This window comes from Leuciscus leuciscus (genome assembly GCF_965113295.1).
Source record: "Leuciscus leuciscus genome assembly, chromosome: 11".
In the NCBI taxonomy this organism is placed as follows: domain Eukaryota; kingdom Metazoa; phylum Chordata; class Actinopteri; order Cypriniformes; family Leuciscidae; genus Leuciscus; species Leuciscus leuciscus.
The window spans coordinates 15,440,231-15,468,203 of record NC_138735.1 but is presented as its reverse complement, the minus strand read 5'-3'; the positions used below and the strand labels follow the sequence as shown (position 1 = coordinate 15,468,203).

At 37.3% G+C, this 27,973-nt stretch overlaps 2 protein-coding genes across 2 annotated transcripts; one reads left to right on the top strand and one right to left on the bottom strand.

The window, feature by feature from the left end:
- The first annotated feature begins 41 nt into the window (after positions 1-41).
- On the top strand, positions 42-19,871 carry ipo4 (importin 4). Its single transcript, XM_082183312.1, has 30 exons — positions 42-401; positions 642-728; positions 816-895; positions 988-1,029; positions 1,241-1,370; positions 2,283-2,462; positions 2,567-2,632; positions 2,846-2,947; positions 3,024-3,107; positions 3,296-3,445; positions 4,460-4,513; positions 4,618-4,727; positions 4,845-4,953; positions 5,066-5,195; positions 5,396-5,509; positions 5,590-5,703; positions 5,787-5,910; positions 6,426-6,537; positions 6,891-7,015; positions 7,098-7,175; positions 7,907-7,964; positions 8,061-8,166; positions 9,003-9,196; positions 11,260-11,310; positions 11,424-11,549; positions 13,883-14,109; positions 14,192-14,324; positions 18,968-19,072; positions 19,170-19,239; positions 19,338-19,871. Exons 1-30 carry the CDS (start codon positions 333-335, stop codon positions 19,466-19,468), a joined length of 3,261 nt encoding a protein of 1,086 aa, XP_082039438.1. The 5' UTR covers positions 42-332; the 3' UTR covers positions 19,469-19,871.
- Positions 19,709-25,152, bottom strand: LOC309508842 (uncharacterized protein). The gene is made up of 3 exons (XM_082183326.1): positions 22,987-25,152; positions 22,666-22,898; positions 19,709-20,939 (listed from the first exon to the last, which is right to left on the bottom strand). Exons 1-3 carry the CDS (start codon positions 23,280-23,282, stop codon positions 20,827-20,829), a joined length of 642 nt encoding a protein of 213 aa, XP_082039452.1. The 5' UTR covers positions 23,283-25,152; the 3' UTR covers positions 19,709-20,826.
- Positions 25,153-27,973: the final 2,821 nt, after the last annotated feature.

The following is a 27,973-nucleotide window of genomic DNA, read 5'->3' as shown; positions in this document are numbered from 1 at the left end:
TGTTGTTATATTGCCGTCAAATGTCTGTCTGAATCACATGGTTGTTTTCAGGGCTGTGGCCCCTTTAACGTCCAACTCATGCGGCGTTTTCTCCTTCTGTCCAGCGTGGTAACTTTGGGAACTCCGCACATAAGCGCTCGTGCAGTTAAATAATATTTCCACAAGACAGTTTATTTATGTGATACTAACATAGTTATCTAATATTCTTACGAGTGTCATCTGAACCAAATATTGTGTGAATATTGTCAACTGCATATCATCTGATTTGGTCTGGTGGTCGGTGTAGATTATTTGGTAATTTTGAATAAATAACTTGAACGTTGAACGTAGAAATGATGTCAGAAGAGCTCGAGCGCGTCCTGGTGCGGCTGACAGAACCGGACAACGCTGTGATTCAGCAGGTAACGTTAGATACTTAAGTTATATGAAACTGTCATACTGTGCCAAAATAGACTTTATGGTATATTTTATTAATTTAATATTGATTATATGAATTAATGGTCGTTTCAGCGTGTAACTGTAAAGAATAGTTTAATTAATACATGTCTTTTAATGTTCTGTGGGGTTTACTAACTGTTCTACATGGACTTTCTAAGCCCATGATGATGTTCAAGGAGAGTAATTTTATTTTATTTTATCAGGCCACAGCTGAGTTGAAACAGGCATTTAAAGATCCAGCTATCATTCCTGCTTTGTGTGCTGTCATGACTGGATCTCAGAACCCACAGGTAAGTTAAGGTTATTCATTTAATTCTTTGTCAAGTTTTCGTAGTCCTACTCGAAGACTTGCTTTAATGTTATCATTCTTGCTTCAGGTCCGTCAGTCCGCTGCAGTGATGCTCAGGATGAGAGTTCGAAAACATTGGAAGAAAATCAGTCCAGACCACCGAGAAAGGTTTTGGATATATTTTTCACTTATATAATTTCATCTATTTTGATGGACGTTTTCTGATTTGTGATTCATATGATTTCATCCTGCTCCCTCAGTCTGAAGGCAGTGGTGCTGCAGGCTTTACAGCAAGAAACAGAGTGAGTCTGGTGGTGCCATGATACATGATGTAATAATGTAAACTATGTTAGTGTATGATAATTAACTACGTTAACACTGTACTATGTAGTATATTATGGTATTACCATAGTCAGCTTTAAGGAACAGATATTACTAATAAACCAGGGTGTATACATTTTGCTTAATTTTTCATGCAGGTGTTAATTTTCTTTTATTATTTCCATTCCTCAGACACACAGTTCGTCACTCTCTCTCTCAGCTGAGCGCCGTCCTGGTGAAACACGAGACCCCAGACCGCTGGCCCGCTCTCCTCACCCTATTAAACCAGTCTACTAAAAGCAATAACCCACAGGATAGACAGGTAGCCCCATTTAACTTGTTAAAAGAAGTACTGTCACTACCATGGTACATTTATGATATTAGATCTTTATCAAATTCATATACTATGGTTTTTCATGGTATTATTTGAAGTACAATGTTCGAAAACTTGGTACTTTTTAGTAAATTCTCGACTGCAAAGACTCTGATAATATTTATACATTTTTAATAATTATTTCAATAGTAAATCACAATGTTTTTATAAAGATCGAAAAAGAAATACATTTTATATATATATATATATATATCTTTTTTTATATATATATATATATATATATATATATATATAATCGTAATATAGGCTATTACATTTATATATTTATTAATGAATATGACTTTTTATTAAAATAAACTTGTTATTACTGTATTAGTCATTTTGTCATCAGCACATGATGGAGATGAATTTAATTTGTGTGAAAGGGATAGTTCACCAAAAAATTATGTCATCATTTACTCACACTCTGTTCTAAACATGAGGTTTTTTTTCTTTTGTTGAACATTAAAAAAAAGATATTTGAAAAATTGTTGGTCATCAAAAGGTTCACGGTATCCCTTTGATTTCCATAGAAGAAGAAAAAATTCTGTCAACTGACTGGTTTCCAACATTCTTTCAAAAATCTTCTTTTGTGTTCAACAGAAGAAAGTTTGGAACAACATGAGGTTGAGTAAATGATGAATTTAATTTTTGGGTGAACTATCCTTTTAAGCAATATGCTGTCTTTTTAAATTATTTATTTAGCTTTTATTTGCTTGATTCTCTGTCCATTTGAGTTAGTTGGAATTGGAGGGGATTAATAAAAGAAATTCCCTTTATTTTTCACTGTTGTACCATTCTTGTCATACAAAACACCACAAAAAAAAACAACACTTTGAATAAATTAATTGTTCTGTTCAGGTGGGTCTTTTATTGCTCAGTAAGGTGGTGGGATCAAACCCAGAGCCCTTTAAACCCCACTACAAGGAACTTCTCCAGCTGTTTGGGACTATTCTCCAAGACCTGAACAATCCTACAGCTCTCTACTACTGCATTCTCACCCTTACCTCCATCACAACCTACACCGGCACAGAGGAGATGGTCTGTTCTGCTTCCTCTGACTGCTGTAATTTGCCCTTGGATATAAGAATGAGTGTTTAATGCTACATTCAGCATGTTCAAAATGTTGTTTTTCTCTCTTTCAGAACCTGTTGCGATCTCTGATCCCTAAACTGCTCATTGCTCTTAAACACCTCATTCAGGCAGACCAGGTGAGGACACTTTGATAACACTCTTGCTGTGTTCGTATGGTAATGCTCCAATCACTGTTTCCATTATGTTACTCAATGATGTGCTAATCACGGTGTGAGTTGCGTCGCTTGATTGATCAGTTTGCCTTTATGAACCTTTAAGTGGCCCAATGGCTTTGACCTTCCTTCAAACTTAAATTTTTATCTCATAAGTTTGTTTTTTGTTCTTTTAAGGACCAGGCCAGCGAAGCAATGGAAGTTTTAGATGAGCTGATGGAAAGCGAGGTTTCCATCATTGTCCCACACATTGCTGAAATTGTCCAGTTTTGCCTTGAGGTTTGTCCACACTTCTTCAAAGGGATTATGTTGATTTGGAGCCATTGGGTAAGAAAGTTTATGTTCTCTCTTCTAGATCAGTGCAGACGTCTCCCTTAGTGATTCTTTGCGTGTAAAAGCCCTGTCATGTATCGCTGGTCTCATCAGACTTAAAAACAAGGTAACTCTCACTTCTTGCCTTTGCTTTTCCTACTAAGGGCCCGGGGTATACTTAATTTTCCGCAATCCACTCTGTCTCAAACACAGTCGTGTCCACACAGCTTTCAAAGTAGACTCAATCATGAATGGATGTGTGATTTAAATTATTACTTCTAATAAGCACTTCTGATTTTTTTATATGTTCTCTAGGCTGTATTAAAGCATAAACTCTTGCAGCCAATCCTGCAAGTAGTGTTTCCAATCTTGAGTGCAGCGCCGCCTCCTGGAGAAGAGGACCCAGAGGATGAGGAAACTGATACTGAGGGCGACAGTGAGAATCCCAAACACTTTGCTGTTCAGGTGGGTCTCTTCACATGCTTTATCTCTCTTACTCAATATTTTCCCATTGTCATTAAGCCACAACCCAATTTTGTAGGAATTTGAGACCTGGTTTCACAGAAAGTGTTTAGATTAAGCCAGGATTAGGCCTTAGTTCAATTAGGACATTTAAATGGCTTTTAGAAATGTGTCTTAGAAAAAAGACATCACTGGTGTGTATCTTGAGACAAAACAATGGCGCTGATATATTTTAAGACATGCCAGTTTAAGCTGCTTTCAGTTAAGACAGCTCAAACATGCATTTTACTCTGACTAGGCTTAAGCCTTGTCTGTGAAACCAGGCATGAATCAAGTATTTATTTCTCAAAAATGGTTGACACACACAAGTACCGTCCATCTTTAAAGTGTTCAACCATCAGTACACTGATGAATAAACAGTATAAGGTAAGGCTGTTAAATAGCAGTCACAAACTAGTTTTTGTTAATAAATTACAGTTAGTAAGAATTAAACTTAAATATTGACTCGGAAGTATGCAGATGTCTTTTTGTCGCGTGCTGTTGACATGGTGAATCGTACTTTCAGAGCTCCATTGATCATGGCTTTTCATAGTCGTGGTGCGCGCGCTTAACTCAGAGTCGACCTGCACAGAGTTAATTGAACTTACTTAATTCAGCTGTTCTGAAACCGAAAGTTTACCATCTCAGGGTAAGTCAACTCAGAGTTCAAGTTTTAACTCAGAGTTGGTTGAACCTCCTTATTGAAACGGGCCCCAGATACTGAGTCAGGGCAACTCCATTTTCTCAGGCACTGCGTCTGACAGAAAAGTGAACAGCTTTCAAACTCGTCTTTCAAAATAAAAGTCTTACATCAGTAAAATAATTACTTTTGTTGTTGTTATTGTTGTTGTTTATTTTACTACACACACCATGACCCACTTAAAACAGTCTTACGACCCACCGGTTGAGAAACACTGCCCTATACTGTCACTCTCTTGCATGTTCAAATAACTATCTTGCATATGTGTTCCCCTGAAGGTTATTGACACAATGGCTCTTCACATGCCACCAGAAAAACTCTTCAACCAGCTGGTTAGTAAACAAAAACACTTATTGTAAAGATTGGCCATAATAGAAAAAAGTAGACTCAATCCAGTGATTTTATTAAAATGTATTTGTGATTTTGTGTCCTGCAGATGCCTTTCACTCAGGCTTGCTTGTCAAGTGAGAACCCGTATGAGCGTAAGGGGGGTCTCATGTGTATGGCAGTGCTGGCCGAGGGCTGTGCAGATCACATCCGCACCAAGTAAGCTGTACTTTACAATTATACACAGATTTCTAGCCAAATTCATTGCACAGAATTTCCAAATGCACAAAAAAGCAGTCAGCTAAATGCATTTTTTTTCCTTTGTGTATGTGTTAGGATGTTGTCATCCATGCTTCAAACAGTGTGTAGCAGTCTATCGGACAATAACCAGGTGGTCCGCAGTGCAGCGCTCTTTGCCCTTGGCCAGTTTTCTGAACACTTGCAGGTCAGACTGAAACGTCAAGACTTAAAAAAAAAAAAAATTATCAATACGTTATGCCTTTTATGTTTAATAATTTGCTTGGTTTGAGTTTAAAGAGTTAATTTGTCTTTCACAGCCAGATGTCAGTAAATTCCATGCTGAACTGATGCCGTTGTTGCATGGATACTTGTCGGCGGTGAATCAGACCAAAATCGGACACATGACGAAGGCCTTCTATGCCTTAGAAAACTTCTTAGAGAACTTAGGTTAGAATGCAGACACAATTAAATATGTACCTTTCAAGATTTTTTGTAGATTTGTATAATTATAAATGCTTTATCAAAATAATATACTTTATTTATTTGTTTGATTTAATATTGTATTAAATTATCTTGTTTATTTCTTTCTTGCCCTTCACCCTTGCCTAACCTTCTCTCTTATTCCTTTTCATTCTTCTCATGATCAGGTCAAGAAATTGAGCCTTATCTGCCCACTCTAATGGAAACCATGTTGTCAGCCCTTAACAATGCAGACAACTTTAAACTGAAAGAGCTAGCTGTCAGTGCAATCGGAGCAATCGGTAACTTCATCCTTCCATTAACACATAATTTTATGCTGTTATAGTAATGCCCAGACTTATGAGATCTCTTGCTTTCTCAGCTAACGCAGCCAAGGAGATGCTATTGCCTTACTTTCCTCCAATTATTGAGAGTCTGAAGGGATTCCTGACGGACACAAGAGAGGAGATGAGGGCTCTGCAGACACAGGCACTAGGTAAAAACTATCATCATGCAAAAGGAGGCACGCAGCCTAACCTAGTCTTTCATAACTCCTTTTTCTCTGTATATCTTTCATAGACACACTTTCCGTGTTGGCCCGCACTGTTGGTAAGGATGCGTTTAGTCCATTGGCAGCGGAGTGTGTGCAGTTAGGTCTGAACCTCACAGACGCAGTGGATGATCCAGACCTGCGCCGTTGCACGTATGACCTCTGGAATCCTTTATGTCTGCTCTGAAAATTATGTGCATTTATAGACACTATAAAGGGAAGATTCATAGGGAAAGTAATGGAAAAATCCTAACATTCAATTTGTCAGCTCTATGAATGGAAATTCCACATTTCATTTTAAAAAAGCCTTTTTTTTTGGGAAGGGGTGTCACCAGTTTGGTTACTCCAACTTTATTTGTTTGTTTGGACCAACTTGAAAATAAATATTTATTTATCTGTTTTATTTGTTTGTTTTATATATTTATTTGTTTTATTTTTTATTTTTTAAAGCATGGTTTATTTAAACTGAGACAATTGTTGTCAGATTTGTTATTTATGTTCGGTTTATTTATTTTTTGTTCTATTTGTTTTTATTTAGGTTTTATATACGTTTTAAATTGATAACATTGTTGTCAGTTTTTGGAAGATTGAGGCTGAATTTTAAGCAGATTGCATTCAGAATCTCTCTCTCTCTCTCTCTCTCTCTCTCTCTCTGCCTCTCTCTCCAGGTATAGCTTATTCTCTGCTTTATCTGAAATGAGTCCTGACTGTCTAACTCCTCATCTAACTTCCATCACCACGGTGATGCTGCTGTCACTCAGATCCACAGAGGGTGTGATGGTCAGTGTTGGACTTTACTCACAGATCATCTTCTGTACATTATAATTATTATAATATTCCAGCCCGTTCTCATCCTAGGGCGTCATATATTGACGCTTTTGACATTTCGTCTACATCGAACGCACATGGCACCCTTTAGCGTCAATATGAGACTCAGATAGAAATGGGCCAGAAGGCGCCTCCTAGCGGTCTAACCCTATCCCTACACTAGACCTAAACCTACCCATAACCGAACAAAGCTCTGTGCGTCTCATATTGACGCTAAAGGGTGCCATGTGCGTTCGATGTAGACGAAATGTCAAAAGCGTCAGTATTATGACGCCCAAGGTTGAATATTCCTATCCACTTCACAGACTCATTTGGAGGAAGACAAACAGTTTGTGCTCCTGGATGACGAAGATGATGATGAAGGTGAAGAGGGTGATGTCATTTTAGATGAAGAGGAAGAAACTGAGATTGATGACAGTGATGTTGCAGGGTATGTCTATGTCTCTCTCATTCTGTCTCTTTAGTGTTCTCTTATGTAAGAGCATTAATCAGGATTCCCTCCGTTCTCACAGATTCAGCGTGGAAAATGCTTACATAGATGAGAAAGAAGATGCTTGTGATGCTTTGGGTGAAATCGCCTTCAACACAGGGTAATGAGGCATGTTTTACATAATGCACACAAACTGTCATGCATTTGCATTTACAAACAAGAGGCTTATATTAGGTGCATATACACTACCATTCAAAAGTCTGGGGCCATTAAGATTTTATCTTTGGAACAAATTAATACTTTTATTTAGCAAGGATGCATTAAATTGATAAAAAAAAGGTTTCTATTTCAAATAAATGCTGTTCTCCAATTACGCATATTAAGCAGCACAACTGCTTTCAACTTTGATTCGATTGATCAAAATGTTTCTTGAGCTGCAAATCAGCATATTTGAATGATTTCTGAAGGATCATGTGACACTGAAGACTGATGGCAAACCTGAATTTTCAGCATCATTACTCCACAGGAACAAATTACATTTTAAAATATATTAAAATAGAAAGTTATTTTAAATTGCATCAATCAAACAATCAAATAAATGCAGCATTAGTGAGCAGAAGAGAATTGTTTCAAATTCATTAAAACTGCCACTGAACGTTTGAAGGGTATGTAATGCTCAATTTCTCTTGGATCTGGCATTCACAACAAACTACACTTCCACAGTAGCGTATTTATGAGCAGGATATAATGTTGGGCTGGGCTTTATTGTATCACGAAAGTAGTTCTTGATACTAATCTCCCTCAAATTTGTGGCTTTGGTTAGTATACTAAATGTTTCGTTTTGGTACAAAACACAGTTCTTAGAATCCAGGTTATTTTTCTGTCTCTCAGAGTGGCGTTCCAGCCCTTCCTGGAGTCCAGCTTCCAGCAGGTCTTTGAGCTCAGTGATGTGAGTGACTGGTGCCGTGCTTGTGGTTTCATGAGTGCTTGCACATAATGCTGAGTTACTGATGTTTGTGCTCTTTTGTGCTTGTGCATCCATTAGTTCCCACATGAGGATGTGAGGAGAGCTGCCTTTGGTGCCATGGGCCAGTTCTGCCGAGCTCAGCACAAAGTGTGGAAGGAAAACCCAACAGAGGCTAACCACCAGGGTACGTTAAAACCAACTCTACACAATAGGTCTGGGCAGTATGGCCACATTTAGTGAGGGATGGTAGCAGTGTGTCAGTTGGTAAAAATGGTTTAAAAAGAAAACTTACAGACCACAAACTTCTGTATGGTAATGTTTTATGTGTAATATTAAAATGTGTGTATATATATATATAAATATACATTTCTTTTTTTATTTTATTTTTTACTATATTTTGGTAAATTTAGGTTGTCTAGTATAATTACATTTTACTGTTACTAAATAAAGAATACAGTTATTGCCATTTCTCTAGTAAATACCAATTCATCTATCTTGAAGTATGTAATACATTGTTTGACTATCATTAGAATGAAGTAATATCCGTTGGTTTCTGTCAATCGAGTTAAATAACTTGATAAAATAAGATGGATTTACTAGATTATTTCCGTAACTATATAGTAATGCTTATTTGTATGAATGAAACATTTTCGAGTTGAATTTCCAGAAAAAATTTTTTTTTATGTATACTGTTACCATTAGAAGATTTAGCTCAAACCTCCCACCTCTGGTACTCGCATCTACATGTCTCTGATTTTTCATTTGCACTCTCCTTTATATTCACATCATGCTCTCTCTGCTTCCTTTCATCTGTTCTGTGTCTGTCTCATTAATGATGTCTCAGAAAGAATTAGGAGCGCCACTTGTCAAGAGGATTAACTTTTAACTCTGACCATTCATTCACTTCTTATCGTTTCCTTTCCACCCACTTCTTCATTAAATGAGCTGCAGTCAATGTAGTTTTCAATTACCCTGAATCCTTTGATCAACTCTTACATATCTCTCTTTATATCTCTCCAGCTCTGCATAAGCTGTTGCAGGTGGTGTTGCCTTGTTTTCTGGAGGCGGTGAGACAAGATAGAGAGAGACAGGTGGTGATGGCTGTACTGGAGTCCATGAATGCTGTGATTAAATCCTGCCAGGGGGAGGCACTGCAGGCTCCAGGGAGACTGGCTGAAATAAGTAACGCCATCAAAGACGTACTGAAGAAAAAGGTCAGGATTTCATTTTAAGACCTCTTTGGGTATCAAGCCCTGAAATGAATACTGTTATCTGATCAGATATTATCTGATAAAAATTCTGTCCCTGGACAAACTCTTCAGCTTTAACATCAGGATATGCCCTTTTGGTAAAGAACATACAAACTGTTTTCTCAACATTAAGATGTAAACATGATTTAGCAAGTAATTGTGACATTGGGATTATTTTTGTAGCCCAACTTTTTTCATGTACATGCATAACAACATGATCAGCATTAATTTGACAAATAACATATGGTGGTAGACATATTAAAGGAACACTCCACCGTTTTTTGAAATAGGGCTTATTCACTTTCTTTCCTACATTTAGATAGGTGGGCAAATGCATTTTTGTCTCAGTGCATGCATTGTTTTAGTTTGACAGGGTCTGCGCTAGCTTAGCTTAGCACAATGAATGGAATCCTTTGTTGCCAGCTAGCATGTCCTGAGTAAAAGTGATATAAAAAATTTAAAAAACCCACCTAATTACTTCTTGTGGCCTGCGTATTCACAACAAGTACACATAGTGATGCAGATTAACACTAGGCGATTTCCTAGGCAGATATTGACTTATATATTAAGGACTATATTAGGGGGAAGCACAGGCGAAGCACTGCTACTTGGGCGTGATATCTCTGCGCCCAAGTAGCAGTGCTTCACCTGTGCTTCCCCCTAATATAGTCCCAAGTCAATATCTGCATAGGAAATCGTCTAGTGTTAATCTGCATCGCTATTTGTACTTGTTGTGAATACGCAGGCCACAAGAAGTAATTAGGTGGTTTTTAAAAAAAATTTATATCACTTTTACTCAGGACATGCTAGCTGGCAACAAAGGATTCCATTCATTATGCTAAGCTAAGCTAGCACCGACCCTGTCAAACTAAAACAATGCATGCACTGAGACAAAAATGCATTTGCCCACCTATCTAAATGTAGGAAAGAAGGTGAATAAGCCCTATTTCAAAAAACGGTGGAGTGTTCCTTTAAACAACAATAGACCTAAAATAGATCCTTGTGGAACTCCAATATTAGAAAGCAAAATATCATGATTTACAGTTTCAAAAGCTTTCTTAAAATCCAAAAATATAGCACTAACTACAACTCCTTTATCAATATTTGATTTTCTATTTTCCGTCATAAAGTACATATAAAAACATTTAAAAGTCCCCTTACACTTATAAAAGTACAGCCACTTCATGTATGATATAATATACTGTCATTAGATAAATGAGATCAAAAACACGTTAAGAAGTAACATGATCAACGGTTAACATCATTTTATGAAGTCATTTTGGTTACGTTCTCACTGCAAGCCTTACTGCTCAGATCCGATTATTATTATTATTTTATTTTTATTTTTTTAATATACGAAAAAAGAGTTTTGCTTTTATATAGAGCCGTCACTGTAATACTTATTGGTTCTGAAACATCACTGTCTTTCCACTGACTACCTTTCGCAACTGTCTCGATAACTTTGGACATGTAAAATCTTTGAAGTGACTCCCATGAGTGCAGAATTGTGACGAATGTTGATCTAGTGATGTAAAAGTCGCATGAATTCCGTTATGAGTGACTGTTTAGACTTTTAGAAGCATTGCAATACATCTGACCTGTATCAGATGTAGTACCACATATGGAAGTGGCACAAATCAGAATTGAAAGATAAGATTCACTGTGGTTTGTGCTGTTCACACTCTCATGACAAAAACACATATGAGCAAAAAAATCGGATTTGGCCCATATTTACCTGCAGTCTGAACGTAGCTTGTGTGTTGTGAGAACCAAAAAGGAATGTGTATAAGGCAGTAGAAAAACTGTATATAATCATCCTCTGTAATTATTTTAAGCCAAGAAAAAGGCTTATACTGTCAAAAAAATTGGTTTCGAATAATTAAATGAATTATAGCGCTGACACAAACTGGCTTCAAACAGCAGCTTATTCTCACTTCTTCAAGGTGTTACATAAGTCTGCAGTCATAAGGGGGTGGCTGGTTATTTCTTATGCTTGTGATCTCATTTTCTCTTTCTGTCTTGCTCAGACCGTGTGTCAGGATGTAGGTGGGGATGAAGCAGATGATGACGAGCAGCAGGTGTTTATTTGAGCATTTCAGTTTTTATCATTTAGTCACAGTTCACTGTCAGCAATGATACAATTAACCTAAAAGGACTGTGACAGTGGAATAATTGAGTGTTTGTGTCTCAGGCGGAGTATGATGCCATGCTGCAGGAGTTTGCCGGTGAAGGGATTCCTGTTTTAGCCTCGGCTGTACCGGCTGAGACGTTCTACCCTCACCTCAATGACCTTCTGCCCCTCATCATGAGCAAAGCAGTGAGTCTCTAATTCTCTCATTCTGCATTTACAGATGAAGGTCATACTTTAAGGCCTATTCAAATCAAGAGCATCATCAATCGGCAGTCTCTTAGACAGAGCGTGATGCGACTTGCATTTGAGAATGAATTAAATATTTTACTTTAAATTAAAGCAATGTAATGCATTGCAGAAATGTACTAGATATGTTGTTGCTCTCCTGAAATGAATGAATGACTGAATTAAATTAAGGCACAGGTGATATAGGAGTATATATACTTTATTTTTTTTTTGCTAAGTGAGTTTTTTTCTTTTTTTAGATGTCTTTTAGTTGTAGTCAATATTTCCATCATGAATTAAAGTTTGCTTTACTCTTTCTTAAATGGAAATTGATTTTAAGTGATATTTTATAATAAACAAAACTACAAAAATATGTGAAATATATTTCCATTAAAAAATGTAGGGTCTTTTATGCTCACCAAAGCTGCATTTATTTGATAAAAAAATTGGTAATGTGAAATAGTCCCCTGTAGTCAATAGTTTTATCCCTTAAAACTCATAGTTTGAGATCCACTCATTGACAATCACACGTTGACGTGATTGGTTACAAGATAGCTTGTGATGTCAGAAACACCAGCGATTTCAAACCGTGTTTTGACTGTCTATGTGGTGTTTTTAATATGCTTTAAGATAAACCATGTGCAAATTCATCAGTCAACACCATTGCTGAGTATTTTCTCCTTAAAACTGCAGTGAACCCATCGTTGGTTCACTGCAGTTTTAAAGGGACAATGTGTAGCTTTTTAGGTATTTTATTATCTAAAATCTATATTTTTATTCATAAATATGCCCTCAATGGTGTACAAATACCTATGCCAATGTTCAGACTAATCCTCGTAAACAAAGAATTTATTATCTTTATATACATGGGACGGGTAAGTCCACGGAGGCTTCCATGTAGTTCCGCCATCTTGAAAAACTATAATAGCAGAGAGGGACAAAAAGTACTAGGCCAACGCGTTTCCACAACGCGTTTCGTTCAGAGCCAGCGTCACGTGACTGAAGCCAGCAGAAGCGGAGGAGCAGAGCAGTGAGAGGCGCTTGTCACTGCCGCGGCAAGTTTAAAAGGCTGCACTGCACGGTTATTTATACACCGTTCATTCATACATACATATGAGTCACAGGATAAGGAGTCCTCGTCGTCGAAAAAGTCCAAAATAGATCGTAAAAGGAAACGTGACCGGAGATTACAAAAACAAGGGTTACTGTCAGGATAGCTAATGCAGGAGAAAGCTTTCAAAAGAGACCCTGAAGTTGCCTGCTTTCTTCTCGACAGGTAAGTCAATGTTACAGTCTTAATTACAAGCTTTTTTTTCATTGCTTGGTTGTGTACTTTATTATATAGACAGTCGAACATTTATAGTTAAAAGTTAAACAGGCTCTTTGATGAATAGCAGCTATTGAGTAAAGTAACGTTAGAGAAGGCTCTGATGATGATGATATCTAACAATGCACATACTTCAAAAAATATAACGAGTAAAGAAGGCATTACTACTAATTACCATAGTTAATGTTTTTGACAGTCAGTAGTTCATACTGTAACATTCTTTTTTTCGTTGTTTCAAGTTTCATTTTGTTTTAAATAACAAACATGTTCACCCGAAGAAAAACTCGAAGTGCTATTATAAGACATCCTGTCATAGCTTTTAGGTACATAACGGCTACCGTAGATGCAACGCGCATTTGAAAAAGTGAGGCGCTGGAGAGCATTATTCGTTTGAATGCAAAATACAATTTTACCACTAGATGGGAGAAATTCCTACACAATGTCCCTTTAAGGAGAAAATACTCAGCAATGGTGTTGACTGATGAATTTGCACATGATTTATCTTAAAGCATATTAAAAACACCACATAGACAAATAAACAACATTAAAAGCTTGATTTTCACCACAGGGGGACCATTTTCTTTAAATGTAATTTATTCCTGTGGTGGAAAAGCTGAATTTTCAGCAGTCATTACCAGTGATCAGTGTCACATGATCCTTCAGAAATCATTCTAATATGCTAATTTGCTTCTTAAGAAACGTTTCTTATTATTATGAATGTTACAAACAGTTGTGCTGCTTAATATTTTTGTGGAATTTGTGATACCTTTTTCATTGATTCTTTGATTAATAGAAAGTTCAAAAGAACATAATTTATTTTATTAATCTAACATTATTAATTCATTGTTAAATTTCTTTAACAAAATGAAATTAATAAAATACTTAAATTAAATGCGTAAATTTCTTGACCATTTCTAGCATCACCCTTTTTTACTCTGTGCTGTGTTTTTTGTTTTGTTTTTTGTAGAAATCCTCATGCACGGAGGCAGACCGCTCCTTCTCTGTTGGTACGATTGGTGAAACCCTGCACTCATTGGCGGGTGTGGCTGGAGGCAGGGCGGTTGCTGGTCGGCTGTCCAATCGGCTCCTGCCTTTGCTTGTGGCTGGAGTGAGGGACAGTGATGCAGAAGTGCGCAATAACAGTGTGTATGCACTGGGAGCTCTCGCACAGGCCGCCGGACCCATCGTTGCCTCGTATCCTTCACAGATCCCTTTGTGCATGTGTACCTGTTCTCAGATCTCCATGGCTCTGTTAACCTTAACCCCGGTGCTTCAGTGATTACCCCATGATGCTATCTCTCTTCTCCAACCTACTCTGTAAAGAGTCTGACCTGAGAGTGATTGACAACCTGTGTGCTGCCCTGTGCAGGATGATCATGAGCCACGTGGAGGGGGTCCCACTCGAGCAGGTCACTTCTGTCTTCATTTTAGTATCTATATTATTAAAGGGATAGTTCTAGTGGTCGACAGATATGTCGGCCGATATTTGGCATTTTTAAAATATCGGCATCGGACGATAAGTGTTTCTGATTGGCCAATGTGTTGGATTTTTATTTTATTTTGACGCCGCTCCAGACTTTTATTTTGACGGAAAAGAAAGTAAATGGTATGCGAAAAAGTAAAGTGTTGCTTTTATATTATTTGTTACAGAAAAGGCAAACAATCAGGTTAAAATACTTTTATCATTTACCGTCAACATTCAGCAAATGCACATCTACATAATTTAAACAAATATCTGAATATCTAATAAACATTTAATTTCACAAACCTTGCAGATTTAATCGAATCCAGCTGTGATATCTTGTGAAGTGTGCATTTGTAGCCTGCATAAACGTGTCACTGCGAGTGACTGTCGGTCTGAGCGAAGTGAGTGAATGTGAACAGAAGATCAGCTTCACAAGAAACGTGATAAAAAAAAAACTTTAAATCCTTAAAGTCCCTGTAAAGGCAATAAAAAAAAATAATTCTAAACACATTATAAATGTTAGAAATGTATTGCTAAAACATATTACAAAGACTGTGAACTGTGAAGTACTGAATTGTGGCGTTAGACCGTTAAACAGTTTTTCACCATTGCTGTGTTCCGGATTTTTTGGGCGGGGCTAAAACGGGGGCTCGATGACGCACTGGAGCCACTGAGGCTGCCCCCTCCCCTATCAGTTCGCCGCTCAATCGCGAGTTACAGTCAGTATTATTTACTACAGCCTACAGTTTGCTAGCTAGCTATGCCTTCGTCACGGAAATGCATATTACCTGGATGCGATCACTTACAAAACAGATTGGTGTCCTTATTTAAATTTCCGAACAATGATCATATCAACAAGAGGTGGATTAATTTTGTGAAAAGCCACCTTGATGGAGAGTTGAGGATCACCACAAACACCCGCCTCTGTAGTGATCATTTTACACAGGATAGTTTTATAAACTTTCGTCAGAGACAACTGGAATTCACTGATAATCCGTTGTTACTGGAGAATGGGGCTGAGCCGACTATCTCCCGCCTCGGCCTTCATCCTCCCGTCGCGCCGACAACTGGTGCCATCATCGGCAGTGCGTGCCCGCGAGTCAACTTTCCCGCGAGTGGGCGTGGTTTCAGCGCAGCCAGCGGACACGCCCCCTGCGTTTGAGAGCAGAGACCACTGCTCATTTTTTCAAGATTATGATAGCTTATTTTATTTACTTCGCTGCTTTTTTATCATTCAAATTTGGCTGGGTGTCTAATAACACATTTTTCTGTGGTGTGACAAAATCAGAACACATACTTAATTTTGACTTTACAGGGACTTTAATTTTAAAATATGCTGTGCAATATCCAGTTGCCCACTGTGTCATATTCATATCGTTTTCACTATTTGTTGTATGTAAAATTAGCGTTACCTTGGCTTTATTTAAAAAAATATGATTACCAGTGCGCACGGAATTACCAGATTACTGAGTGCCCTGTTACAGTGTTTACTTCCTTTTTATTCACATATTCATATATTTTTAAACAATTACTTTATTGAAAAATACTGTTAAAGGATTGCAGATTCAAGAAGTTGCCATCTAAAGAATAAGCATGTTTGTTTAAAGGATTTGTTTTCTAATGCATTTTTATATATATATATATATATATATTTATATTAGGGCTGGGAATCGATAATTTTTTTTTTAAACTAATTCATTGCACAATTTGCTGTAATTAATTGCAATTAATTGCATTTCCCCCAAGCTTGTAATAATCAATATTTAAACTTAGAATCACCTAATTAAATGAAACAACACAGGAAAAAAAAGGAACAGAAAATAGCCCTATATTAAAATAATATTAAACATCAATATATCAATGTATTATTCTTTTTCAATAATCAATTTAACAGATTTAAAAAAAAAAATTTTTTTACTAATCAAAATAAAATATAGTCCTACAAAGCTATTATTACCAGAGCATGTGATCAGAGCAGGTTATTTTACCATTGTTGCCCAGCATGACTATACCAGCTCAGCAAACAGAAGTCTACAGAGAAATTTCACGTTATTTGAGCAGACTTTGCTTTTCCAGTGCGTGATCGGTACATGATTGGAGTGTTTGGGCCTTTAACGACAGAGCAGAACATTGAGCAGAGAGCGCAGCGCGCCGACACACACACACACACACGGAACGGAGAGTGCGGCGGCGCACACACAGAGCGGAAAAGACCCGCTCATGAAAGCTGCGCGAGAATGAAACCTGATCGAGGGGCGGGACGGCATATTTTCGGGCTTTTCAATAGGAGCCGCAACAGGAAATCATTAAAACGAGGCAAAAAAAAAAGTGCTGCGTTAATTGCGTTTTTAACGCGTTAAACATCTCAAATTAATCGCAAAGATTAACGCGTTAATTCCCCCAGCCCTAATAAATATATATATATATATGCTCATATGTATAATATATATAAAAATATCTGCTTTATGCCGGCCATCGGCCACCCTGCTCTCTAAGATATCGGCATCGGCCATCAAAAAAACAATATCGGTCGACCACTAGATAGTTAGCATACATTTTTTTTTATTCACTTACTCCCTTCCATGTTGTTCCTTATACTTTGGTTCATCTTCGAAACACAAATGAAGATAAACGGAAGCTCAAGCATGTTCGCTTGACGCATGAGAACCAATGAGGTTCATTCTCGTGTTAAGCAGCACGTTTGAGCTTCAGCAAGAACCAATGAGGTTTACTCTCATGTGTTATGCAGAACCATAATGCAGCTCACAGGAACACTTAACCGCGTTTTCATTACTGAATCATTCCGCGTTTTAAACGAATCGGTTGAGTCAAGGATTCAATGACCATTCATAAACAACTGCCTCATTCCTGAACGAATCAGCTATTTGAATAAATCACTCAATGACTCACTCATTAAGACGGTCACCTGCCGCCACCTACTGCTGGTTTAGATACGTGTTTAAAAGTATCATTCTTTCCAACATTTCTTATTTGTAGGGGTGTAACGATATTCGAACCGAACCGAAAAACCGCGATACACCACCCACGATACGAATCGCGATACTCTCATGGCGTACCGAACACGCCCGCCCCGCCCCCTGCTGCCCCGCCCCCTGCTGTCCCGGCTCATTGGACCTCATGTCTTATGTGTACACAACGAATACAGCGTTGCCTAACCACCATTAACCACATTTAATCGCAATAAGTGTTTTGTTACATTCGATAATAAGCAAGGTGTAATCTTTCAAATTCTGTCTATTTGATGACGAAATTCAAACATTAAATGTCGTTTTGGCGCTCTTTGATGTGGCGTGACAGATCACCGTAGGCTACTAGGCTCCTCATTTCAAGCGGCAGCGCGGAGCGCGAGTAAACGCGATTCTCTTCCTCAGTTACAGAATAAACATGAATGGACACCTGAAGGTATGTTGAAAGATACAGTATACTTACTGAAAGGCATCATAACTCGTGTAATCGCTCAGTCAGTGTTTCAACAGCGGAAATATGTCAATAAAACGCTTCTTTTTTCACATAGCTTTATTTACCTCAGGCAAGTCATTCAGTGTCCACAGCTTGTTGGTTTGCTAAGGAAATGAACTCTTTCACTAAATAAATGCACTATATTAGCCTATATATTATATTTTACTTAACCTGTTAATGACATCTTGATTATTTTATGTATGTTTAAAATATCTGTCATGAAAATGACAGCAACTGTGTAAATTATTATATTTCAATAATAAATTAGAGTAAAAACATATGTTAATGTAAAAACTGCCTTATGTGCAGTTTACATGTTTTCATACAATTTGTTACTTGAGTGTTGATTATTATTATATCTAAAAATAAATAGCAACTGAATTTAGGCTAAAAGTCTTGGCTCTGTTGTTAAGCTTTATAGTAATGTGCAAGTAAGGGCTCCTATATAGTTTACAGCATTAGCAGATAATTAGTTTTATCCTTGCGAAACGTTTACTTGTAATTGAATTAATTTAAAGACAAGGACACAATTTGTTAATTAAATTATCTGTTTAAAAACAAAAACAATTTTAGCTTTCTAAACCCCCCACTCCACCTAAATGAACCGAACCGAACCGAACCGAACCGAGACGTCAAAACCGTGGGACGTACCGAACCGTCAGTTTTGTGTATCGTTACACCCCTACTTATTTGTATATTCAAAAAATATTTAAAACGGTTGCAGTTGTAATTTTTCAGTGTAAATTATTTAATTGGATTGGTATCAGCCCTATAGTGTCTCGTTATTATAATTTAATTTATTTATCAAATTTAAGAATTTAAAATGAAAGATTTATTTGAAACGATTAGGGAAAAATGCCCTTTATAAAGGTTAAAATATCATAAATAGGCAGAGTTAAATATGTCAAAGCTGACTGAAGACTGATGAGAATATTGCTTCAGTATAAATTGTAATTACAACACACAAAAAATCCTATTTTACTCGGACAAGTGAATGACCAATTTACTTAAGCACATGAAAAGGCTATGTCGAGCCCTGGTCAGAGTTTTGGTTGATACAACAAACATATATATGGTTATAATACCCATTTTACCCTTTTCTCGCAGGTCTTTCCTGCTCTGGTGGCTCGTCTCCCTCTGAAAGAGGACATGGAGGAGAACAAGACCATCTACAGCTGCCTCACCTTCCTCTACTCTCACAACCCTGTGCTGGTAAAAACTCATTTTCACTCCCAGCATGCTCGGCTCACAGCTCCTTATTGAATCTTGTCCTGTCAATGGACTGATTGTATTTTATTTCTCACTCCAGGTTGTTAGTCAGCTCAGGCCAATAATATCTGCTGCCGCTCATCTGTTGGGCATGAAGGATGTTGATAATGGTAAGAAAGTGTTTATACCATTAGAATTTTTTAATTTTATATTATGAATGACATTCAGAATTCATCGTTTTTATTTTGACTCATATTTATTCTTTTAGAAACACAAAACAGCCTGCTCATGCTGCTCCGAGGTCTAGCCCAGCAACACACTCAGGAATTTGAAAGTGCGGTAATGTCACTTCCTGATGAACAGAGAAACAAAATGACCATTGCTGTCACTCAATCATAACACCTGTCCCTTATTCAAAGTATCTATCCCCTCCCCTTCCAGAAGGCCTTCCACTCTTGTGAAAGCCAGCCAAACTGATAGATTTTTTTCTATTACATTATAAATGGGCTGAGACAGTTAGCAGAACATGCGCTCACTGGCGTACTCTGCTTTCTGCACTGCAGCAGAGACATTGAGACCATTTCCTCTTAATTTATTACAAAGTTCACTTCTTGTTACTTTTATTTTGTTTTACTAAGAGTTGTTGTTTGTTGTTGTTGTTTTTTCTTTTATTATTTGTCTCTGTCTCAATGAATCTGCTGCTTTCCCATCTATATTGAATATTCCATGAAATTCTGGCTTATTTGAGTGTGAAGCTTTGAATTGCCCTTGCAGTGAAAGAAATATATTTCTATGAATTGTTCACTGTTGTTTCTTTATTTCTGGTATGTGTGTCCTGGGAATATTCCATGAATATGTTGAACTTGTTATCCAGAATTAGATTATACCTCATTCTGTATCATTTTAACTTTATTGCATCAGTAATATCATTTTATGCATCAGCAAATTAAACCAACACAGATACACTACCATTTATAAGTTTGGGGTCGGTAAGATTTTTTAAATGGTTTTAAAGGCTGCATTTATTTGATAAAAAATTGTGAAATATTATTAGAATTTTAAATAACTGTTTCTATTTTAATAAATTTGAAATGTAATTTATTGTCATGGTAAAGCTGAATTTTCAGCATCATTACTCCAGTCTTCAGTGTCATGATCCTTCAAAATTCATTCTAATATGCTGATTTGCTGCTCAATAATCATTTATTATTATTATTAATGTTGAAACAGTTGTACTGCTTAATATTTTTATAGAAACCATGATTCATTTTTTTCCAGAATTCTTTAAATAGAATGTTTAAAAGAACAGCATTTGTTAAAATATAAATCTTTTGTTACATTATAAATGTATTTACTGTCACTTTTGATCAATTTAATTATTCTTTGCTGCTTAAAAGTATACATTTCTTTAAAAAAAAAATCTTCATGATCCCAAACTTTAGAAGTAGATGGATATAGATTTTATATAGGTAATAGTTTGTGTAGGTAAAGCGGTCACTGATGAAATTTATGCTGATTATTCTAAAATACAAAAATAGCAAGAGATTGAAACCTTTTTTTGTTGAACATTACCCACAAACTTTAGTTATACTGCCACCTAATATAAATAAAATGAAGAATCCTTCACTTGCAGCAAAGCACATAAAATTTAGACTGTCTTGCACAAGTTTAAAACGTCCAGAACCTGAAATGGAAATAGTCTTCTGTATCGTGTAAGGTGTTAGATTGCTTTAGCCTAGCTGTCAAACATCTTCCAATCACTCCTCGCTTGCCAAGTCTCGTTTTTCTTCTGTCTTCTGCCATTTGGACTTGGACTGTGACACTGAGTCCAAGGCCAGAGTCATTTCCACCGGCTGGAGTTCATTTTCCGCTGGGAGGGGGGGGAGACACAAGAATATTAATTGCCATGTTTATACAGTAGGTTATTTTAATGTGCATCAGACAAATTCTACACACAAACCCAGAAGACTTTGAGGTTGGGAAATTGGTATGTCGAGGGAGAAAGCGAATATCAATCGTTCAACAAACACGCAGGAGAGTGTGCTGAGCGTGCGAATACCAAACACACTTACTCAGCAGCCACGAGCGTTATGTTAGCTCACCTCACTGATCTGCAGCTGTCATCTGTTAGCTAACGGTCAGGAATGAAGCGTTATATTACTGCAAGCCCTGACACTGCAGCCTAATGGACACCGACAGACTGAAAAAATGCTGATGAAATTCACTTCAGCTGGATTGTAGTAATACTAGTTGTAATTAAGTGTGGAGATGAAGCATTTTTGTGCAATAGAAGTCGGCAATAACAATATACAATGCAATCAGTTTGGTTGCATTTAACATGGCTCCTCTTTCTTGACTATGCAGTGTTAATATTGATTTTTGGGTGCATGTTGCCGATTTCATGTGTGCCGGAAGCCTATTACTTAAAGTCATTTCTTAGAAGAATTTACTTAATGAAACTATTACCCACTTGCCAGAACAAATCAATCTGTGCAGCCAAATGCCATTGGAAAAATCATCATCTTAATGAGATTTCAACTGAAACACTGCTGTAAAATACAGCAACCTTACTGAAGGTGTTTTAGTATTTTATACTATTATAGTGTATATTATTATACTATAATTTGTATTAGACTTTATTTCTTTATATTTTCAGTGTTTATTTTATTTTTATTTTTTATTTTTTTGTTAGGTGCTTTTGTCATTTTATTGAGTTTTGTTTTGTATCTAACCTATTTTAGTTAGTTGCCAATGTGACAAGTTTTTCTTTCATATTTCTTTTTGTTTTTGTTTATTTTTTATATTTCAGCTTTATTTCAATTAATAAAAATTATTTTCAATTGTTTAATTTTAGGTAACTGTAACACCATTGCTTTACTGAATATGAAGTTCAATGAACTTTAAAAATCGATTCAGAACACGTTAAGCTGCATTTTTTTAAACTTTTTTAAAACCATTTTTACAAATCTGTTGCGGTGCGTGCAGTCCTACGTCACCGGACTAATTTGCCTAATCTTCACCGTACTTTAGACCGCGGTGGAAACGCAGAAAGCAACAGGTCTGGAGGAAAATTGTTCCGTGTAATTTCGTTGAAAACGCGGCTATAGTTGTTTAAATTGTCCCTGCTGTGCTAATGTAATGTTAATGACAACAGTGTTTTGGGGGCCTGGAAATGCAAGTTTTTGAAAACGATAGCATTATCATCTCCATGTAAACTACAAAAACGCTAGTTTGTGAAACCGGTGACATCATGTGCATGCATCTTACTTGTTCAGTCTATAGGCGCATAGCGTTTCTTTACAAAGTGACATCGCCAACTACTAGCCTGGCATCATCATACAGTGTTTTTAGACATTTTCGCGAATCCATTTGAATGGGGATAATTTTGACCGCTGTCGTCTGTACACGAAAAGTAGTAAGGAGAAAAACGTTTCCGCTTTTAATACACCGTTGTCTTGTAAATGTACCCTTAGTTTTAGTTAATAATAATTACCCTGCCTGGGAATATTAACTTGATACTCTCCTTTGATCCAACAAAAGTGTAAAATGAAATGTGGTTTGCCAGTTAAAACTGGTTTAGCTCCTCCATGTCTCACCTGGTTGTGTGTGTCTCCACGGGAGGATGTCCACCCCGCTTCTGCAGAAGGAGCGGTCGGTGTGGGACTCGGTGCTGTAGAGAATCTCCTGACTCTGACGCTCTCCAGGATGCTGCGCTTTCACACGAACCTCCAGAACGGTCACTTCCTTCTCCTTCTTCAGCTTCCCTGACTTCCCCTTCACCCGTGTGCGCTTAGTGTCCACCCACACCACACGCTCCTTCACCGCTGATCTGGGTACACATAGAGAAATCAAGATATTAATGGAATATTTCACCCAAAATGAAATAGATAAAACTGCATCTGTAAATTTAAACTCACTCTTCAATGCCCAGGTCAGCCAGTGTAGTGTTCAGGAATGGAAAAGCCTGGTCAGGGTTCAGAACTTCAATAGGCAGGTGCACACACATGGGCACCGTCCAGTCCAGCTCGGCTCGCACCGTTTTGTCATTGGTGGAGGAGTCTAAGGGGCCGTCACCATTCACCTGCTTCTCCCGGTGCTGGACCCCATGCTGAACCTCTGGATTTTTCTCTTGGCCTGCCAGCTTGACACTGGTGTCTTTAACTGGAAGCTGTTGCTCCTCTTTGTTTTCTTTCCTTTCGTCTATGATAATCATTGAGTTGATTCCTTTGATTCCTCTGTGATTGAAATGATAACCCTGATCTCCTCAAATCAGCTGATTTTCCAAATTTGAGATCCAATAAAACCTGATGTAGACAAGTCTTCCCAGGTGCTTCTCTCTCTGCTGTTGGGTTGAGGATGCGTGACACTCTGAGAACACTGAAGTCCAGTGGAGATTTAAACAGTCTGTGTGAATGTGTGTAATGTGGCGCTGACGTGTGAGCTTTATTAGTCTGTCATAGGCTGACGAATTACAGTATGGAGAGTTGTTTATATTATTAAATCATCTTTCCCCTTCCCAGTGGGTAAGTAATCTGTGAACAAACTAACTAGCATCTAACTAGCTCTGCAAAGGTGGAGCGTGTGAAATGGGGGCTTTGGACAAAAATGCACCTGCACATTTAAACTAAATCTAGTAATAAAGTGAAAATGAAAATTAAATGAAAAGTGTCAATTGCGGCATTAAATTTAAATCTGCTCATGCTGCATCATATGTTTTTATGTGTTTTTTAGCGTTGCACACAATGACCAATCACACACGACTCTGTTGAGCTTACGAATGCAACGGCCAATCAACGGCCATGAATGCAACGGCCAGGCGCTGATTAGTAATCGCTGAAACACCGGAGTTATGTTCAGTGCACGAGCTGAACTCCGAATTTTAATCGCTCGCGAATACTCGCGTCATAAACTGATAAACATATTTGGTGATTGTGCTCTTGAGAGCGTCGAAACTAATATAAATGGGTTTTTCTATTTACATTTTTGCAGCGATGAGCAGTGTAGCCAATCACAAACATTTCTGATGATTTCTTGAACGCAATGGCCAATCATACGTGTTTAAGTTTGTGTCCAGTGTTGAGATCTGCACACTCAAATACTCTCGTTATAATTAAACGTGTCACAATTTTTTTAGACATTATGTAGGCTAAATAGGATATTTATTGTACAGTCAGCTTAACCGATTAGCAGAACTTTGTGAGATCTCGATGAATTAAAATGAGTGACAGTCTAGTGATTATAAAAGCGCGCGCTTTCTAGGCGATCTGTTTAGAATAGTTTTTATTTTATTTTTTTAAACGCATGTTGTGCTGCATTAGGTAAGGTTAGGGCAATAAATAGGCTATTTATTATTCGAACAGGCTGCCATATGCCAAATCACGCATATAGGCCTAGTTGCCTGTTTAAATTATAGTGGTTTGTGAACATAACCACTTTAATAACACGAGCGTTTATGATGGGATATAAGTTGTTGAAAGACAACACGTAACTATTTCATAACATTCTGTTTAAATGTTTTTTTTTTTTTAGGATTTGCATATAGCCTTACCCTAGAGTTGGTTCACCATCCGCCTATGAGAGGCTTGCTTAATGCTTTATGAACATTTGCACCAGTAACTAAAAGTAAAAAGGATAACTCCTCAACTGACTAACTAAAATCTGTTTTTACTTCATGAATAGTTGCACCAAAAAAACTGTATTGATATTAGTGATATAAACTAACTAACTAACTAACTAATTTCACTTAATTAAAAATCGCACAAACCAACTATTTAAATTTGTAGAGGTATTAATAAATATTGCACTAAATATAAAAAAAATTATCTAAATCTGTGAGGTTTCCCCACACCCAATATTAAGCAAGTAAAGAGCAATATTTATATTAATGAAATTATCTAACTAACTAAAACTAGCTTGGTAACACACTCAGGCTTCACTTTATTATATTTTATTATATTTGAACAATCCAACCAACTAAATTTGTGGGGTTTCCCATTCAATGTTGCAATGTTTTTAAAAAAGAACATTGATATTAATTATATTATCTATCTATAACTAATGGCACTTTTCCACTGCACGGTACGGCGCGGTACGGTCGGTTCGGCTCGCTTCGCTTTTCCACTGCATGGTACGGCACAGTTCGCTTTAGCTCGGTTTGCTTTTCCACTGCATGGTAACACCGCTTCAAAGTGGGTGGGATTATAAACTGATTGTTATAGTTGCGGCAACCAATGAGAGGAACGTCTGCACTTCGTCCACTGAACACGATTCAGCCATTTATTTTTATTACTTTTTTTACTTTTTTTTTTTTTTTTGCAAGTAATTTAAAAACAGGTGCTACAGCGGTGGCTGTTACTGGCTATTTAAATCTAGCGGGTTTGGTGTCTCATGTCGCAAATACAATGACGCTGTTAGTGACGATTCTGTCTGACCAATCAGTGATCTGCAGTGTTTTCACGTCACATTTTAGTATCAGTATTGTACTCTTGGAACTTCAACAGAGGTGGTAGGCTACCATTTAAAGCGAGCCGCACCGTACCATGCAGTGGAAAAGCGCCACAAAGTGAGCTGTACCGAGCCGTACCGCACCGTACCGCACCGTACCATGCAGTGGAAAAGCGCCATAAGTAACTAACTAAAACTAGCTTGGTAACACATTGATGTAACAGTCACCAGCTGGAGTGCCCTTGAGAGCCACCAGAGGGCACTATTGCACTATAGACTTTTGTCATTCCCTCATAAACTACATTTCCCATAACTCACTGCCTGGTCTCATCATCCCTGATTGCATCCACCTGTGTCTCATTACCTTGTCAGTCTCAGCCTATTTAACCATGTACACTCATTCATTCCCTGCGAAGTCTTGTTTAGTATTTATACTGCATTTCTGAGCATTCTCCCTGGTTTCATTGTCTCTTGATTCTTGGATTTTTGCCTCTGACCCTTGTTTGTTTTGTTTGTTTGTTTGTTTGTTTGTTTGTTTGTTTGGACTGCCTTCCTGTGCTCGACCCTTCGCCTGTGTTTGATTACAATTCTGGATTACTCAAATAAACTGCATTTGGATCCTCAATCTTTGTGTCTCAGAGCAGTTTGTGACAATTGGGGCTTCACTTTCTTATATTTGAACAACTACATATTCGGGGGTTTCCCATTCAATGTTGTAGCCTACCCAATATTATTTTTCAAAAAATCATTGATATTAATGATAACATCCAACAAACTAACAAACTAACTAAAACTAGCTTGATAACACATTGGGGCTTCATATATATTAATAACACGAGCATTTATGCTGGGATGTGTAAGTTGTTGAAAGGCAACACTATATATTATATAGATTATATTGTGAACAAACCAACCAACTAAATTTGTGGAGTTTCCCATTAAATTTTGCACCAAATCTAACTAAAACTAAGTAACTAACTACTTAACACATTGGGGGTTCTCTATATTAAAATGTGCACTAAATACTATAACCAACCAACAGACTAATTCACTTACTAAGTAAAACACTCTTGGTGAAAATTTTCACCAAATATTAATAGTTGGTTGGTTAGAGATAACTAAATTAGTGGGGATTACCTTTATTTAAACTCACAAAAACTAACCAACCTAACTTAGTGGAGCCTTTGCTTTACGACAATTTAGACTAAACACTAAAACTAACCAATCAAACTCACTGCATTATAATTTGCACCATTACAAATGAACTAAATGAAGTCACAGATATGTTAGGAAGCTTGTTTAATGGCACAGCAATGTGTAAAGATGTCAATGTTTTCACAGTTCTTTTAAATCAAAACAGGTACTTAATGCTGCTGGAGAATCATTCTTTTAAGTTGGATCTTATGGAAAGCTAATTTATGAAATTGAAAAAGTAATTAACATAACATAAGTGATCCTATAACACAACTACATTCTAAGCATGCAGTGCAGTTTTGAATTCCTGTCTGACAGGTGATTACTAGAGCTGAGCGATTTACCGTGTCCTTACAGCAAAGTGCCACATTTTAATGCCTTGAGAAAACATGTCACCTCATAACTCTGCATGTTCATGATCGTGTGGCACGTATCGCAGTAATGCAGGATCCTTCAGCCTGGCCTATGAACTTCTGTCCTTTTTCCCCCCAGTAATATGCCTACAAGCTGATCAGGATAATCAATTATTCCAGTATACTGTGCTCACTAAGTGCTACAATAGTATATACTGCCCTAAATTTAACTTCATTGTCTAGTCAATGAGAATTTTACACCCTTTTACGCACATTATGATTATGTTCTTACTTGTGATGTCATATTCTTAATGTCTATATAGTCACTTATTAATGTAAACATCTGATTGGAGTTCCCTTGAGCATGAGAGGGCCAGATATGAAATATTTCCCCTCAGCCCTTTTGAAATTCAGAGCATCTGTGCTATGGGGTGGGATAGCGGTTGCCTGAGGACAGTGTGAAGTCGTTGTTTACCGTTCATAGTTTTTCCGTGACTCTTCATCTGTATGCTAACTACTGCTTTACCATATATGTCTGTTCTGCATACGTCAATCTACGCATTTCATAATCAGCGCAACAGAAAGGTTGGCATGGGTTTTATTGTGCCCAGTGGGCCGCTGGTTTTCTGTCTGTCGTTGTTTCTGGCTGGTGTTACATTTGTGAGAACTGCTTCATGACTCTAGTTTAACAGTGTGAGGTCAGGCAGGCATGAGATCATGAACTGTATGAGATCACTGTCAACAAAGGGATTTCTGCTGGGAGGGTTGATGGATACACTGGTCCTGCACTGCCCCCTGTGGACTAAGGGGTAATTGAATTTCACTTCCCCAACACTTTAAATGTAATGGAAATTTAACCTATTTTGTAAATGCGTGTTATTCAACCATATGTATTTAAAAAAGAAAAAAAATT

What these genes read in the sequence shown, in the direction of transcription:
- ipo4 (XM_082183312.1), top strand. Translation starts at nt 333, where the DNA reads ATGATGTCAGAAGAGCTCGAGCGCGTCCTGGTGCGGCTGACAGAACCG. An exon ending in CTGGATCTCAGAACCCACAG is followed by an intron (nt 729 to 815) that starts GTAAGTTAAGGT and finishes TTCTTGCTTCAG; the next exon opens with GTCCGTCAGTCCGCTGCAGT. An exon ending in CCAGACCTGCGCCGTTGCAC is followed by an intron (nt 5,911 to 6,425) that starts GTATGACCTCTG and finishes CTCTCTCTCCAG; the next exon opens with GTATAGCTTATTCTCTGCTT.
- LOC309508842 (XM_082183326.1), bottom strand. Translation starts at nt 23,282, where the DNA reads ATGATTATCATAGACGAAAGGAAAGAAAACAAAGAGGAGCAACAGCTT. An exon ending in GCTGACCTGGGCATTGAAGA is followed by an intron (nt 22,899 to 22,986) that starts GTGAGTTTAAAT and finishes ATGTGTACCCAG; the next exon opens with ATCAGCGGTGAAGGAGCGTG. An exon ending in GTGGAGACACACACAACCAG is followed by an intron (nt 20,940 to 22,665) that starts GTGAGACATGGA and finishes CCCCCCTCCCAG; the next exon opens with CGGAAAATGAACTCCAGCCG.